The 18,419-nt window shown below is 40.5% G+C and overlaps 1 protein-coding gene across 3 annotated transcripts in view; it reads right to left on the bottom strand.

Annotated features, from left to right (window-relative positions):
• LOC122809734 overlaps positions 1 to 18,419 on the bottom strand; it is a gene marked incomplete at its 5' end in the record, with an annotated part of 455,767 nt that overhangs the window by 326,142 nt on the left and 111,206 nt on the right. For all 3 annotated transcript variants that reach the window (XM_044081441.1, XM_044081442.1, XM_044081443.1), the window contains 1 exon segment: positions 14,066 to 14,109. In XM_044081441.1, the coding sequence (XP_043937376.1) occupies positions 14,066 to 14,109 (44 nt within the window).

Raw genomic sequence — 18,419 nt, 5'->3', positions numbered from 1 at the left:
TCCTAAAACATGCTAATAAAGTGTTTATGTCTACAATAATGGCAAAGGTAATGCCAAAATTGATAGATATGGATCAATGTGGTTTTGTGGAGGGGAGGCAAACACTTGACAACATTACAGAACACTGATGATCTACAGGGAAGCAGAATGTAAGACAATACCACTGTTCTTGGTAGGTCTTAATGCAGAGAAAGTGACAGAGTAAGCTGGGAGTTTAAGAGCAGGGCAATGGAAGCATTTGCATCCCCTGATAAAATTATAAGGGTGATTAGGAGGATATATGAGGGATCAAAGGCTAGAGTTAAACTGGGTGGGTTCCTCTCTGACAATTTCTGTTTGAGCAGATGAACCAGGGAGGGGTGACCTCTTTCACCTTTGTTATTTGCATTATATTTAGAACTGCTAGCAAAGAAAATAAGGGGCTCAGAAATTCAAGGATACACTTGGTATGGCAGTCAGGAAAAGCTGTCTCTGTTTGCAGATTACATTATTTTATATCTGATAAAACCAGAAAAGGACATTTCAGTGTTGTGGAACATTTTGAGACAGTTTGAAATCTTTTCAGGATAGAAAATTAATGAAGCTAAAACAAAGGCAATAGTTGTAAATTATGTAACCACACACAAATTGGTTCAGCAATATCCATATTTATAGAGAACATGAAGAACATAGCAGTATAGATTAAAAAGGATTTGGGTGTGGTAGCTAAGGATATGTGGGAGGAGACTAAACAAAAGGTAATACAAAACTGAGAAATTGGAAGCTTTGTTGTATGGATATGGATAGTAGGATACAAGCAGTTAAATGTTTTTAGTCCCTTTAGTTTCATATAGAGGTTAGGCACATTTTTACAACCAGAGGAGAAATTGTGGATAGCAATTAATAAAGAGCTGAAGAATTTTTATCTGGGAGTTGAAGATGGCAAGAGTCAAGTGGGATAAGATGGTTCTTTCAACAGAACAAGGTGGTCTGGGATTACCCGATTTGAAGGGGTATTTCACAGCTGTACAGTTAAGTCTCCTATACATAGCACAAGCAGAAAGCTATAATTCAAAGTGGAAAGGGATGATGATGAAACAGGGAGGAAGCTCAAGAAACAAGGAGAGATTGGGAATCTGGATGCAGATCCTTGAGAAGAATAGCAATAACCACAGAGATTATTATATTCATAAAGTAGCAGAAAGTATTCTAAAAACTAAGCCAAAATGGGAATGGAGAAAGGAGATTCTGCCAATAGGGATGACTTAAATTAGGGATTCAGGCAACAGGCAAGAAGGGGCTGGAATTTTTGGAAAAATGACTAGCAAAAAAACAAAGGTGTTGGGAGGAAGTAATCAGAGAGGGAAAGGTAACACATTGGGAAGAGGTCAAGTATTTACTTGGACTGCAGACTAGAGACTGCCTTCCCTATCCAGGACTGATATCACAGTATAGGCAAAGAGAAATGGAAATCCTAAGCAAAACACTGGCACTGGTAGAGTTTTTAGTAGAATTCAGAACAGAAGCTGCTGTTAAAAAGGAATAATTAATAGAGTGTATAAAATACTGCAATGTAACTATAAGAATTAAAGAAGGTTAGAAAGGGTTGGGAAGAGAGACTGGATAAGCAATCCACAAAGAAACAACGTCAGGATGCACGTATGTCTCTAAAATAAGCAACAAAGTCTAGAAGATTTAGGATCTTTGCTTGGAAGTGTTTATGTTGGTATTTTTATACCCCAAGTAGACTTCAAAGAATTTTTCCTCAGGTAGATATCAAATGTTGGAAGTGTGATGGGGAAGAAAGAGGTAATTGGGAATATATTTTTTCAGAGGATAATGAGTTGGTAGACTTTAAAAAAATTTCCTGCAGACTACTCTATCAGAAATACTGGGTGAGCAAACTGGTATTACTAAGGAAATTATTTTTTGAAGTATGATACAGAACTGCAATTGCCGAGACATAGGCCTTGTTGAGTGTAATTATGGTGGCTGCCAAAAAAAGCAATTATTAGGAAATGGACATCAAAGTCTAAACCATCTGTATTAGAAGTAGTGAATATAGTAAGAGAGAAAATAGCTGGAAATGGGATAATTAGAAAAGGGTAGGAGCAAATTACATAGAAAAAATGGAAATTGTGGGAAGAGTACACGCAGACGAGGAATGAAGCTTAAAAGAAGGCTAAATTTAAATTAGCTATGTAATGTTTGATAGTAACTGGACAGATGTACAATGTTTGCAACTAACATTGTGACAATATGGTTTATTTTAATTTATATAAATATATGATTGCCTATGTCATACGTGATAATTTAATAAAGATGTTTCTATTTTAATAAAAAAAAATATTACAAGTCACTCTACACAATGACACTTATCAATGTCCTATTTTATTTATGACATGTTAACTTCACTCATTCTATACATGTCATTCACTTTACTTACTATTAAATCTGATTATCTTCATAATCTCCTTGTTTGACCATTTCTGGGCTCATAAACGGATGTTTTTTTTAACATAATGTAAATACTTTACTAAATACATTTTCATCTTTACATACTGTGCAATCTCCATGAATGCATGATAAAGGTTCACTTATTTTAATACTGACTGCTGATAAAATCATTTTACAGTTATATTTTTATACAATACTAAAATTAGCCTCATATCAGGCAATCAGTGCTTACATGTAACTTTTAACAAATTACCAATGTAAACCATGTAAATCCAAATATTTTAAGCAATTTAGTCTTAATATAATGTTTTGTTTAAAGAGCAATATCAAACTAAACAGTCAAATATATGTCAAGTATTTACAATGTAATTTGAGATCAGGAATTAATTAGTGACCACAAGAAGAGAATAAAGGCTTTCTGTTGAATTGAATCTATGAGGGCTCACAGAAAGAGGATCCTTGTTTGAGGAAGAGTTTGTGATTTTTGAAGATTTAAAGAGAGACCTACCTCCTGAAAGCAGCCTATGGGTGATCTGTACGTGTCTAGAGTCTCTCATGTTGATTTTCACTGAATGAGTCAGTCAACTAAGTAGGGCAAATATGAACCACTAGAGTACGAACTAGACACTTTGTGAAACTCTGGAAGCAGCAAATAGCCGAAATGGTATGGCACAGAACTGGAAGTGAGACCCTGTTTCTCCAAATCGTAGTTATGTTATGTGGCTGCCTCCTATACTGACATGGAGACGAGTGTCTTTTAGGTCTAGAGTACCACACAGACATCTTGGAAGATCATAAGCTGTAATTTTTGCAACATAAGCATTTTGAATTTTGGGACGTTGAGGAACTTGTTTAGCCTTGAGAGATCATAGATGGGCCTCCAGGTGCCCTCCTTTCTTGGAAATAAAAATAACCTTGAGTAGAAGACTTTTCCCTCTTGTCCTGGAGGGACAGGATGAATGGATTCTTTGGTGAAAAAAGGTCCATAAGGACAGATGACAAGAGGCTTTTTTGCTCTTTTGGTGGCTTTGGAATGCCCAAGAAGGGTGGTATTTCTCTAAACTGAATACAGTACCCCTTTTCTATGATGTTGAGGATCCATTGATCCCCGGTGGTGGATTTCCATTGGTTTAGGAAAGAGAGTCTTCCTGCCAGAAGGGTGGGAAGGAGTAAAGGAGGATGAGATAAAACATGGTTACAGTTATTCTGGGTGCTGGATGGGCTCTTTGGAGCTCCTGCTCTGTGTAACATCCCTGGTTGCCGTCTCCTCAATTGTCTTGGTTTTTTGCCACTGGGAGGCCTTCCCTGATCTTTGTCTAGATGGAAAAGATCAAGGTTTAGAAGGGTAGTTCCTCCTGTACCCTGGGGTCAGAAACAAGTTAAATTATTTCACAGTTTTAATTTGCCTTCCTTTTTCATCCATTTTTTCAAAAACTTGTTCAACTGGAGGACCAAAAAGAAATTCCTTGTCTAATGGAGTATCTAGCAGTTCAGCCTTTACCTGATTTGACAGTGACTGGGTCCTGAGCCATGCATGTCTTGTGAAGACAGGACCTATTGCAGCTGCTCTGCAGGATGGCATCATAGCCACATTTTAGGGAGTGTATGGAGACTTGCAAAGCTTCTCTGGCTATCTCCTGAATTACCTTGGATAAGGTTCTATTCACAAAAGAGTCCACTTTAGCTAGCATTTTGTCTTGAAAAGATTCAAGGCACTTTAGCATATGGAACTGACAATTCAAAGCTCTCATTCTGTGCAGGCTATCCCCAAATGTTAGGTCACCAGGGGAAGGAGGAAGAGAGGGTGTCATCTGGGTAAATTTGAGGTGGAATGTGGCCACAGTATGACAAGTCCTCCTCATCCTCAGAGCTAGAGGTATCTTTCTCTTTCTGAAAGTCTATTTCCCAGCTCTTTTTAGATGAGGATGCCTCAGAAGTGGAAGAATGCTACTTTAAGGAGGTCTTGGCCTTGATCTGAGGAACTGTGGTCAGAGGTGGTGGCAAAGAAAAATAAGTCATTCAATTCTGTTTGGTTAATTTTAAAAGGGTGACCACAGGATGTCGTCGTTTGACTGTGACTTTGGTTGTAGCTTCAGTAGTTAAGGAAGACAAGGAGTCTCCATCAATACCCATGATATGGGCATTAGAAGCTGAGGCCTGCAGAGTGACCTGAGACAAGACTGTGTGTGCCAGGCTAACATTTTATTTAGGCCAGAAACCATGGTGGCCACCAAAGGAGTTGCCCCAGGGGATTAAGGCCTAGGGGTCACTAGACCAGGGGGCTACAAAGATGCCTCACCTGGGTTGGTCAACTTAAGACCTATAATTTGAACTGTTTCAGTAACATTACAGTTCTTGGCCTTTCAGTCTTTCCATTCTTTGGAATGATGCTTGCCATCTCCAGAATCTGTGGAGGACCTGCAGTAGCAGTGGAGTGCAATGCCACTGTGGAAGCCGAAGAGGAGGACTCCATATTGATGGGTAGTACCTTCACCTACTTTGAAAGTTTTTGCATGGAATTTTGTACAGTAAGGACACCTAGAGATGTCATGCTTAAACCACAAGCAGAACAATCTATATGTCAGATTTGCTTCCCACAATTCAAGCACTGTTGACCTTTTTGAACATTAAATTAGTAGAAAATTTTCCCCAAAAGGGGTACTTATAGAACAGGAAGAATAAAAAGGTTCTCTAAAAAAAGGAGCAGATGACAGACTGCAAGTGCATTAAATACATGTGAAGCACATTGGATTGTACTGGTAGGAAAACTAAAGATGGCACCAACAGATACCCTTCCTTATATCCTAATGTGCAGACACTGGTCTTCAGATGTCCGTTGGCTAGAGATGATGTAAAGACTCTGAAAATCAGATTGTTCACAGGTTTCTGCATGACAGGAAGACCCAAGAGTCAGTGCTGGAACATTGAACATGAAAACAACAGCTATTATAAATCACTGAACAATTTACTTTGTTTGCCTTCAGTATTTACTTTCCAGAGCTGTCTGTTTATCCTTGTTTTGCTGGATAGTCATGCTGTCTTTATTCTGTTAGTCTGTATATTCATTTTGACAGATTGTTCCTTTCCATACCCAGTGCAGATTTTTACATATCCTCCTTGACCTTCATTAGACATTTCAAAAGTTGTAGTTATTTGCAAAATGTTAAGAAGCTAATTTATTCAGACACAGTGAATCCACTCTCTTGCAATGAAACACAGCTTATCAAGGAAGGCTATCTGCTTTTCAACAGCACTGAAGACTCCTCAGTCTACAAACTGAGAATTTTTATTATTAAGCAAATTAAATTAACTAGCTATTATTTTCTCACTGGAAGTTGCTGATTTCAATTGTTTTAAAATATTTCCCAGTGTATATCTTTTACTAATTTAGGTGGCAATCTGAGAGGATGAAGAGAAATTGTCTTACTCTGGCCACTTGTCCATACATACATTTCCTTGCATTTATTCCCAGTGTGCTGTTTCTGTGAATCTTGTTGTTTAGCCAACTTTCAGTCAACATACTTGTCAAATTAACTTCATTTGCATTCACAGATTTACTGCATGTATTACCAGTACTAACTCAATTCAGTATCACCTACTGTTTTCAAACACATATAAATTAGTTTACTTTCTCACTCATTATTGATTTACTTCTTCTCACAATGCACACACACTTTCAAAGTATCTTTATTTAAAGCAACATAACACAGTTTTCAGATTGAAACAAGGACTTTCTTAGCATGCAGTACTGCCTTCCCCTTGAGTTAGACATAAACTTTTATTTTTAAATATACTTTAAAATGTAACACTTATATTACTACATTTATATTAGTCAGATAGTTATTTTCCATCAGTTACTTACCAATTTGAAATGACTGTAAAGCATCGTTTAGAATGCAACTCCCATCGTTTCGTCGCTTTCGTTTTATCCTCCATTCTCTTTTGGAAAACAGGAAAGGGTAAGTGTCCTTAATTTGCTTTTCAAGATTTGTTGACTGGCTGCTTGTTCGCTTATCACCTTCTCCTATCCCAAAACTTTCTTTTCTTTTTGTCAGTTTATCTTGTGCCTGTCAAGGGTCTGCATAGGTTTTTAATCCAAATGGACAGAAGATTAAAGTAATACAGGATACAGTATCCTGAAACTTAGTTTCATTTCTCTGCAGAGCCTTTTGGAAAAGAGAAAAAGGCTCTCTTAGTTCATGTTTGTAATGAAATGTGTCCACTTGCATCTCCTACCTTAAAAATTGCTCCCTTCCACCACTAAACAGAAAAAAAAATCCTCTTTTAGTTGATATGTGTGCAGTTTAAGCAATATAGATCTTAGGTACTTCCTTGGTCTCAAAGAGGAATATTTACTCTGTGTGCTCTTTCTGCTTTAGTATCAACAACAGACAGTGCAGCCCAGGTGCCAAGGAATTTTCTCATAAAGACTTTACAAGCCTTCACTTCATTTTGTTCATTACTGCTATAAACACGAGCTTGTCTCTGAGTGACCTGTCCTCTAGTTCAGCCAGTTTCTGTATCATTTGCTCATAGTTTGTCATTCTATCATTTTCCTTTCTTCTTTTTCAGCAATTTGCATAACCGTTACTTCCTCTGAATGCCTTGTAAAAACCACTCACTTCCTGCATTCTTCTGTTAATTCTCCACTTACACACACACACACATATATATATATATATATGCGCACACAGACACACATGCATATACACACATACATATGTGTATACATACATACATGTATATATATATATATATATATATGTATATATATTTTATATATATATATATATATATATATATATATATACACACACACACACACATATATATTCATATATATACATATATGTTTATAAAGAGAAAGAAAGATATACGCATACACACAACATCGAACCACTTATATCGAAAATGTAAAAATGCATTTGGTCATTCTTTATCGCTACAGTGACTGAAGAGTATTTTCCTCCAACAGTTCACTACCACCTGCTTTTCCCAACTGTGCTCTATCACACTGCTTTCCAGCTCCTTCTGAGTTTTCAAAGTTCTCCCGTTTACTTCACTTTTTCTGTTCTTTGTTGACCTTCTGGATGTGACAGGCACTTCAGCTACTAATTTTTCTTTACAATCTTCAAGAGTTTGCAGGCTTTTGCTGTTTTATGCTGTCCTTAGTGCAGAGCTCTGTTTTTTGCTGCTTACACTGCTGTGCCATCTTAGACTCTCCATATGTGACTTAGCTTTGAAACTAATATCTACATTAACTCACCAAATTCAGTCCTGGGCTAGAGTCTTGAATTCAGAAATACAAACATGTATGCATTCTGAAGGACCTTGTGCCTCACTCATGGACAGCAAAACACGAACAGCTTTTATCCTAAAATCTATACCTTTGAAGACTAGTTAATTAGCTTTCTGTACCCATCTCATCACAGCAATATTTCTCTTTCTTCCTCTTGGAACACAAACATAAACATTCAGGGCTTCTTCTCTTGCAGCACACAAATGCACACTATACTTTATCTTTTATTAGGCTTCTCAGCTATTCCACTCAGAGCCAGGGATAAACCAAGCTCCTGAATCTGCACTCTCCAGTCTCAGTCAAACTACCCTGAAGTGAGATCACGTGAAAGTAGCTCAATCACTTCTCAAACAAAAGACAAAACAATTTATTTTAAATTTATTTTTGATACCATGCAATATGTGAATAATCAGGATAGTCTATATGTGAAATGGTCACTAGTTACGTGGTAAGCTTCATCTACATGCATTCCAGACTGTGCAATGATCCAAGACAATGGACCACAAAATATAGTTTCTAAACTCTGACACATACTACAATCATCATAAGTTTTAAAGCAATACATGTGTAACTTACAACACCATTTACCTTGCAAACAATTAAGCAGTCTGTTAAGGTTATATACTTCTGGATAAAGGCTGCATCAGTAGAACAGTAGGTATGAATAAAGATATAAAACTAGTTTTATATACTAAGTATTAAAACAGGAAGCCTGTATATTTAAAGCTTCCAGATATCAAGGCCAACCTTTTCATTCCTAAATGTAACAGGCAAAGAGAAGAGAGAAAGCCAGTTGCTTAAAATGCCTAGGTACCTCCATAATTGCACAGGTAGCTGTGTTTAAAGTGAGCAGTAATAGCAGTTTTACATTTTCTGTGGTAATTTCAGCTGAAGTCTGAAAGCAAATTTTAGAATGGAAGGTGATAGCAAGACATATCAACATAGGTTCATAGGTTCATACTAGGCATCTGCCCTAGGGCATTTATAAGCCTAGCCAGAGTGTGTTTGGCTTTCGCCACCCATTTTAAATTAATTTTGCTATGCCCTTTTTCGAGGTTAGTATACTGTGCCTCTGTCTAAAAGTGACACAAAGTGATACCCGGGGTAAACCTACGATCTCCCATCCACTCATCAGGATTCCTCTTGAAGAGAGTCAATGAGGGACTCTGCCTAACCTGGACTGGGATTTTATTCCAGAGTGAAGGGAGCCTCTGGGTTATGAATCTGTCCCTCCAGCATGTCCTATTTATTTCAGTGCTGAGGTTCAAGTCTCTCGAGCCAGAGCTCGATGGGATTTGGATTTTCTGAGGTGCAGCATGTCCATTAATTCCGGGTTGGACATGGCTTTATACATCAGGCACAGATCGCTTCTGAGCAGGCGGTATGCCACTGAGTAGAGCTGGAGTTTCTTTAACCGGGCAGCATATGGCATCTGTTTGAGCCCTTTGATCCTCTTGGTGAGGTACTTTTGGGGTCTTTCCAGTTGCTGCAGGTGTCTGGTAAGGTACATCCCAAAAGGGGCATTGTACTCAATTATGGGCCTGATGAGGGATGAGTAAAGGGGCACGATGACCACCCCTGATCTAGATGTGAATCCCTTCATGATTAGGTCGGCTATATAAAATGTTTTTCTAACCACTTTGGCCACGTGATTGTCAAATGAGAGATTGCTATCAACTTGGGTCCCCAGGTCCCTAATTACTTCTTCTGTACTTAATGGATTACCACCTATGTGGTAATTTGTGGGCACTTTGTTTTTGCCAAAGGGGATGACTATACACTTTTTGGCGTTTAGCTTGAGGCCATGGCTCTGGCACCAGTTGTCTGTTTCTATGAGGCCCTTTTGGAGGATGCTTGTGTCGGCTGGAGAGTCGATTATGGCACCCAGTTTGCAGTCATCTGCGAACTTGGTCAGCCACAGTCCTTCCGTGTTGGCCTGTACCTCCGAGAAATATATACTGAACAAGAGAGGTCCCAGGACTGAGCCTTGTGGGACGCCACTTCTAACTGGTTTGGAGTCTGACATGGCTCCAGCAATTCTAACCATGTGGGTTCTGTCCTTGAGCCAGTTTGCAACCCATCTAGTGACATAGGGGTTTATATTTAAGCTGGTGAGCTGATCTATAATGCCCGAGTGGGGTACTGTATCGAAGGCTTTTGCGAGGTACAGGTAGGTTGTGTGGACCACCTTCCCCTCGTCAATGACCTTGGTGACTGTTTCAAAGAAATCGACCAGGTTTAAGAGGCAGGATCTGCCCTTAACAAAGTCAAACTGGGTAGGATCCAGTGTCTGTAGGTCCCCAATATCTTTATTTATGAGGTCCATGATGATCCTTTCCATAGCTTTGCAGACCAAGCTAGTCAGGCTTATGGGGCGATAGTTTCCAGGATCCGTTGAGGCACCACCTTTGTGGAGAGGGACCACTGTTGCTGTATGTCACTCTTCGGGTACATATCCTGTAGTAAGGCTGAGACTGAACAGTAGTTTTACGTTTGGGTTTAGCTCTTCTTGGAGTTCATGTAGGATGCAGCCCAGGACACCGTCTGGTCCCATTGATGCTGTGTTTTTTGCTTTGGAGAGGGCGGCTCTTACCTGAGCATCTGAGATGTCAGGGGAGCAGCACTCTTCTGGGATAGATATTTGCCCTTTGGTGGGGGGGGAGTTTGCGCTGAACCTGTCAGCTAGGATGTTAGCAATGTCTGTGGGTTCGGTGTATTTTTTTGTCATTTTGGACTAATTCTGAGCATATCTGGGAATTCCCACCCAGGTTCCTAACATAACTAAAGAAAGCCTTGTGATGTGCAATTTCTCTCTCGAAACTGGCCTTAGACGATTTTATGAGTGCCCGTAGTTTTTTGCTAATACTAATGAGAGATGCCTTCCCTTTTTGGGATTTTGCTCTATCATGTAGTAGCTTTCTCCTTCTACTGCATAGTTTGTGGGGTCCACCAGACAGGACGTCTGCCTTTGGAGGATTGGGTCTTGGTTTTATTTGGGATTGCATGATCCATGCATTCCTGAAGGTGTTCATAGAATGCGTTTATAAAGGATTCTGCGGTCTGGGCTGTATTTTCCACAGGCCCGGGGGCTTTGAAGGATTCCACCTTGGTTTTGAGGAGTGTGAAATTTGCTTTAGAAAAGTTTTTCACTGTGGTTTTCTGGGCAGGGGGTGGGGTCGGGATGTGAATATCCAGTGAGATTAGTTTATGGTCTGATCTTACCAGTGAGGGATACACTTCTGGTCTGGAGCATAGAGTCCACATGTTGGTGATGATCAGGTCCAGTATGTTTTCCCCTCTTGTGGGAGTGGTAACAAGTTGTTCCATAGCATTTGAGTTTATAAATTCTAGGAAACTTTGGGCTAGGGTGTTGGAGCTAGAGTAATGCTCCCAGTCTATGTTTGGGTAGTTGAAGTCGCCCAATATAATGGCGTTTGGAGAGACCTTCATATTTTCCAGTGTTCTCAGGAAGGCCGAGTGGGGTTCCTGGGTTTGGGAGGGTGGTCTATAGCAGGCTATAAACTGGAAGGCAGTTTTACCCACTGTTCGTTGCACATGGATAGTCTCTGACGCTTCGTGCTGTGCAACCAACCTGGAGGTGTGGGTATCTTTGACGAATATTGATACTCCCCCTCCTTTTGTGGTTCAGTCTAAGTTTTGGGGCCGAAAAGCATGGTATGAGGTATAACTTGGTAGTGCTGGGGTGCTCTCGGGAGCCTTGAACCAGGTTTCTGTTACTGCACAGATATCGATGTTCTCCATGCTAAGGAGGGTTTCGAGTGGGTGCATCTTGAGGTTTAGACTTCTGGCGTTGAGTAGCATTACTCTTAGTTTCTTATCCCTTGTGATACCTATGGAGGTGGGTTTGTCTTTTGAGCCTTGCCTAAAAAAGGCACTATGGGGGTAGCAAGAGCCTTTGCCAATATCCGAAAGCCAAGGGGTGACAGGTGCAAGCCGTCCCTAGTGAAGCATCATGGCTTGTCGAGCATGTCATCCCAGGCTGACAGGCATTGGATCCCCTTTGAATGACACCAATACTTAAGCCAATAGTTGAAATTGATCATCTTGTCTTCATATTGTGGCATCATTCTTGGTGAGGGTAAGATGCTACTCAAGGTCAGGGTCATACCGGCCTGGGCTACATGCTCAGAGAGCTCCTCTATGTCTCTTTTCATGTAGTCCAGGGAGGTACGTCTCAGGTCATTCACACCAGCATGGACAATGACTGAGTCATATTTGTACTTGCCTTGGAGTGACCTGAGTGCTTGTGTTATGTGGCGGATCCTAGCGCCCGACAGGCAGCTCACCGTGACCTTCTCCTTGTTCAGCCTGGTGAGCGGGACGTCAGTGTGTTGTTTAGCCTTAAGGGCTGTGACTGTTTGACACACTGGTTTCGTGAGCTATGTGTTGCACATGTTTTGTTTTGGGGTAGCGGTTGCTTGGGTGTCTGCTTTGGAGGTCTCTGCTGCTTAGGCAGATTTTTATTTAGAGCCTCCGAATATGTTTTTGTGTGTTTATGTGTTTGGTTTGCTGTCGTGGTAGGTCTATGTGAGACTGGAATTGTAGTGAGTGTGGTTTCCTTCTCCTCCTGACTGGTTACTGAGTTGAGAGAGCTTAGCCTCCAGTTTGGCTATATGGTTGCATCTCTCACATGTGTTGGAATTTGTTGGGAGGAGGAGAGGGTTGTCTGTGTACATGAGGCAGTTGTAACATTGCCTCAAGATTCCCAGATTCACCAGCTGGACCGGAGAGGAGACTGACAACTGACCTTTGGACATGCTAGAATAGTATTGGGAATTCCTTTATAATTGAAAAAAGGGCCAATGGGATCAAGGTACTCAAGGGAAGTTTGTGAGGGTGTAGTGCTTTTAATTTTTTAGTGCTGACTTAGTGAGCAAGTGCCAGGTAACTTAAATGCAATGTGTTACAGGTAACTTAAATGCAAAAACGACAAACAGTAACTTTCTTTCAAGTGAAACAAGGAAATAAGTACAGTAAGCAGTGCAGATATCACTAGGGATCCACAGGTGCTGAAAAGCCGCGTTTTAGGTGGAATTAGCGTTTCAGGGAAATAACAAGCAAACAAACAACAAGCATACAAACAAAGGTAGATTCAGCAGGCCTGGATCTAGTCTATGCTACAGCAAACAAGGTGTACCAATTTCAGTAAGAAACAGTTCAAATATGCAGGCACTATAAGCCTTTAACCAGAAATTCCTAGCTCAGAAGGGCAGAGTCCAGCCTCTCCTCCCAAAAGAGTGCAGACCACGAACCTTCTTAATGTAAAATAACTGGCCTGAAGCCCAAGTGCTTAAACCAGAACTAATACACTTTTAGAATAACAGACACTGAACCCTCAATCAGCAGTTCCCAACTTAGAAGGATGTAAGCTACCTGTCCTGCCACCACAGTGCAGGCCACAAACCTTCCTAATGTAAAACAACTGGTCTGAAGCCCAAGTGCTTAATCCAAAAGACTTAGAATGATAGCTACACTTTAATCAAGTTACTACCAAGCAGTAATAAATGAGATTTAGTTCAGGATCTCAAAGTCACAAGTTGGACTACACCTTTGGAATGTAGGTCTCTGCAATGGGTGCATCATTTCATGACATTCAATTCCAATGAGTAAATTTGGGGTGGCAGTCTTATGTAGCATTTAGGACTGTGTGCTCAGTTCCTGGCTAGATGGCTTCTACACAGAGAGGAAAACGTCTCTCCTATTTCCACACAACTTTTCACTGAGGTCTCCAATTTCCTCTTATGTCCCAAAGGCATGCTTACAGGTAAGTTGGTGATCTTATAAACTGTCAGGTGTGTGTTTGTTTTATACATCCTGTTATGGACAGGTGCCCTCTCCTTACCATTTGCTTACTATGATAGATTTTAGCTCTCATGCAATGCCACTTTATAAACTAGACATAAGAAAAATGAAGGAATGAATGAACAGCATTTTAATTTTCAGTCTCTTTCACAAAAGTAATTTTATTTGTACAATGATCAGCCTAACTACTACTGTCAGCATGTACTTTTTTGGAGAAATGCGGAAACTAAATGACACTAAGAAGCACAGCTTGAGGACTCTACAATGATTGTTCTACAACTGTGACAACAAAAACATTACTATAAACAAGGAAAAAAGAAATAACTCTAGGACAGGTATACTGCACTTTATTCTATGTTTAACAATCAAGACTGGATCTTAACTAGCTCTAACATGGAAACCCAGTCTAAAGGAACTAACAGAATTTATAAATGACGAGAGGTTAAAAACAATCATAACACAAAGGTATGATTCAAGACTGATACATTAATCAAGTGTGTACTGTACCTGAGCAGCTCATTGCTTTCAGGTCAATCACAGCAACATGGCTCCTGTAAAAATACATATGAGCTGCTGTCATGTAATGAAATAATAAAGCACATAGATTAAAATGAACAATATTAGCTTTTTAAGCCTTAAAACATTATCAGTAAGAACATAACTGCAATGTGAAAAATAAAGAATAAAAATTCAAATGTGGTACCCAAAGTCTGGTGATCATGCAGTAAATAAAGTTTAGAAACCCCGCTCCCCCCCAAAAAAAAAAATTCAGTGAAAGCTTCCTAATTTCCTAGGAGAAAAAAAACACCAAAAAAGGAAACAAAACAGACCCCCCCCCCCAATACAATAAACCTGGGAATAAAAGAAGAAAATAACTGACCAGCACTGGCTGACCTAAAAATGAACTTCAAATAAAATAAATCATAAATGCATTGCAGATTAAGCACTTTTGTCTCACAGACCTCACTCAGGACTGAAACTTCATCGTGCTAATGAACAATGGAAATGATCTGATTTAAACATTAATCAGATATAACATTTAAATTATCTCAACTTCTACAAATAACACTTAAAATTGATGTTGAATTAAGCCCTAAATCATTGCTTATGTTGAAAAGGATCTGTCATTTGCACACCAAATATTCCAAGTAATCCTCTTTATTTCCACCCTTTTATACTGCCTTCAGCATGAACCAAACTCAACCAAAAAGAATCCATCAGTGCACACAATATGACAGCAACATCCATCACTACCAAAAGTTGTTTCACTCCCTTGACAAAGTAGTGGAGTAAATGGCAAATATTCCAAGTAATCCTCTTTATTTCCACCCTTTTATACTGCCTTCAGCATGAACCAAACTCAACCAAAAAGAATCCATCAGTGCACACAATATGACAGCAACATCCATCACTACCAAAAATTGTTTCACTCCCTTGACAAAGTAGTGGAGTAAATGGCAAATAAGCTAGTGGTGGAGAGAAAATGGTTAAAATGAGTCTGCATGGTCAACAGGGCTGGTGAGCTTTGAATATCTCTAGAAATAACCTGCAAATATATGAACGTGACAGATGAATGTAAGCACTTAGGATGTGATGCAGATGCCAGCCTGGTGGCACATGGGAATAAAGCCCCAACTACTGACCAGGCAACCACAGTATGATTAGCAGCATGGCCAATGGACAGAGCTGGCAGGAGGATGGGTGGTGTCTACTCTAGTGGGGGGCCTTGCTGGCTATGCCTGCTTCTCTGGTGTCATAAGATAGCAGCCTCACAAACATTGAAAGAAGTGACCAATATAGGGAGAGTCATGCACTGTGTCTGCACAAACCACTGATGGTAGACCTTGGCCTATATGTGAAGCAGCACATTTGTGGATATGGTGAGAGTACTGGCAGTCCCTCCTGTATCGCAGGTATTCAGGTCAGCACCAAGGGAGGGGTTATAGCCAGAACATATAATGCTCATTTCTGTGACACTTGTGAGAGCACAAGTATCTTTGATATCTGCCCCAATGACAGCCCCCCAACAAAACAACATTCACTCTTGTGGATATGATCCTCATCAGAAGAGAACAAATGGACCCACATGCCATTAGGGAGGGTCAATGGTCAGCGGGCAGAGGGGAGATAAGGGGGGATGTCATGCAGTGGTCCTACATGAAGTGCCACAGAAGACTGCATCAAAAAATTCTGAAACCAAAAGATAAATTGCATTTTCCTAGAACATTCCAACATATTAGCAATAATTCCCCAACCTCTTACTACCGCAGACACTGTCTTAGACCAGTCCTTTAACCTGATACACTAAGGCACAGCTCCATGTGATAGATCATAGTATAAGAGTGGTTTGATTACTTTCTTTCATGATTTTTTTGGTTTTAGGATTCTGTGATTCAGTCTTGTTTACTCTGTTGCAGTATTCCTTACTAAAGGGAGAGTAAATAGTTCAACAGGAAACTTGGGGGAGGGAAGGACCAGAACAACCTTCCAGAAACCCATGCAGGACAGCTCTGGCAAAGCTAGCTCTTGATCTGGAAACAATATCTAATTTGTAATGGCTAGTAAAGGTATGGACAGAGGTCCAAGTAGCAGCATCAAGGATGAAACTGGTATCCAATCCTTTGAAAAAAGCATCAGAGGAAGCCACAGCCTCGTTAGAATGAGCCTTTACAGAGGCAGATAGGCTTTTCTCATGAAAGCAGTAACAGAAAGAAATGGCCTTAGAGATCCATGAAGAAATGGTTTGCTTAGAAACAGCCAAACCTAGAGTTCTGGAAAGAAAGAAAAACAAAAAGTTGCTCAGACTTGTGAATGACCTTAATCTTATCCAAACAGTATCTGAGTTGCCTGTACAAATCCACGGTGTGAAGAACCTTCTCACTAAAAGATTTTAGGGAAGGAAAACTGGAAAGAAAATTAATAGAGAGATTAAGAGATATTTTTTTAACCTCCTTGGCCATAAAAGAAGGATTAGTACAAAGACGTACCCTGTCCCTATGAAAAGCTAAAAAAGGGAAGAACAGCCATAAGAGTCTGGAGTTCAGACACTCTCTTAGCTGAAGTAAGGGCTAAAAGAAGAGCAGTCTTTCATGTACAATGCTGTAAGGAAGCTGAAGCTGCAGGTTCAAAAGGAGCCTGGGTTAATTTTTCAAGAACAAAATTAAGGTCCCAGGAAGGTGGACTAGGCTTTCTGGGAGGTCTGATATGAAGGACGCCTTTAAGAAATTGTTTGACTTCAAACCTAGAGGCCACAAGAGGAGTCAATGGCAGACAAGCAGAAATAGCTGAAAGGTGACCTTTAACTGAACAATATAGCAACCCAAAATGGAGCAGATCACACAAATAAGACAGAAGCAGAGGGATCTCCACAGAAAGAGGATCCTGGTTACAAGCAAAGCATCAAACAGAAAATATCTTTCATTTGGAAATATAGGATTTCCTGGTAGTCAGTTTCCTGTGCTTATGCAGAACTCTGAATATGTCCTCAGAAAAAAATGCCCCCATAAGGAATCAAAACCCTACAACTCACAATGTCAGTTGAAGAATGGATAAGAGACCCCTTGTCTTGTGTGAGTAGGTCCACCCTGTGCTGTAACTTGTGGTGATTGCCCTTGGCTATGTACAGAAGAAGAGAGAACCAATGCTCGCTGGGCCAAAGGAAAGTCACCAACAAGATTTTGGGGGAGTCTTGCCCGATCCTGAGCAAGACTCTGTGAATGAGAGGAAGGGGAGGGAAAGCACAGAGAAATATCCTCTTCCAAAAGAAAGACAGGATGTCCACCTTCCAGGCCAGAGGAAATTGGACTCTGGTGCAAAAAAGAGGAACTTGTATGTTCAAAGGGGAGGCAAAAAGATCTACCCGAGGAGTAGCCCACTTATGGACAATGTCCACAAACACTCTGTGAAGCATCCATTCATGAGCCTTTGTAATAGACCTGCTCTGACAGTCTGCCACTATGCTCTGCTCTGAATGAATATATACTGCCTGAAGAGTCACTTGAAACTGGACAGCTAGTTCCCAAACCTGAAGAGCTACCTACAAACAAGATGGGACTGTGTCTCTCCTTACTTGTTGATGTACCGCATCACTGTGGTATTGCCTGTAAAGATTTTGAGAGGCCCTGAAAGAAAAACAGAATGAAAGGGCGAAAAGGAGACCTCTCATCTCCTTGATATTGATGCGGTCTGTCCTACGATGAGGGGACCACAGACCCTGGACCTTGAAGGGACCGAAAGAAGCTCCCCACCCCCATATCTGAGGTATCTAAAAAAGTTCCTGAGAGGGGACTGAAAAGGAAGTCCCGGGTTGAGAGACTATTGAAGAATTCACTACTGAAGCTCGAGCTTGAGGCGTGGAAGAAGAGGGACTAGAAAATGTAGGGGATGACAAAGGTTGGAGCCAAACTGACTTTTGGAACCACTGTAGCTTTCTCATATGGAGCCTGGCTACAGGTAAGATAAGAATGGTGGAAGCCATGAATCCTACAGCCCCTAGAAATGCCCTGGCTGTAACTGAAACCTGAGGGAGAAGGGACTGAAAAATGCAATTACAGAAACAGCTTTGGGAGGAGGCAGGGAAGTCAGCATAGGAATGGTCTGGAGCCTGGAACAGAGGAACACACGATTCTGAGACAGAACCAGGATTAATTTCTGGAAGTTTATTGTAAACCCCCGGCTTTGCAAGAGGCAAACAGTACAGTGGAGGTGCTGAAGCATGGTCTCAGTACAGGAAGCCTGAATAAGTAGGTCATCCAGTTAAGGAAAAGATTTGTATCCCTCTCATCCTGCAAAAGGCAATCACAGGAGTGAGGCATTTGATGAAAACACTTGGGGCAGTAGAATGGCCAAACTGCAAAGCAGA

This window comes from Protopterus annectens, chromosome 8.part0, assembly GCF_019279795.1.
Source record: "Protopterus annectens isolate FY-2018-M chromosome 8.part0, PAN1.0, whole genome shotgun sequence".
NCBI lineage: Eukaryota > Metazoa > Chordata > Ceratodontiformes > Protopteridae > Protopterus > Protopterus annectens.
Note: the sequence above shows the minus strand (reverse complement) of the source record. Positions and strands in the feature narration are given on the sequence as shown.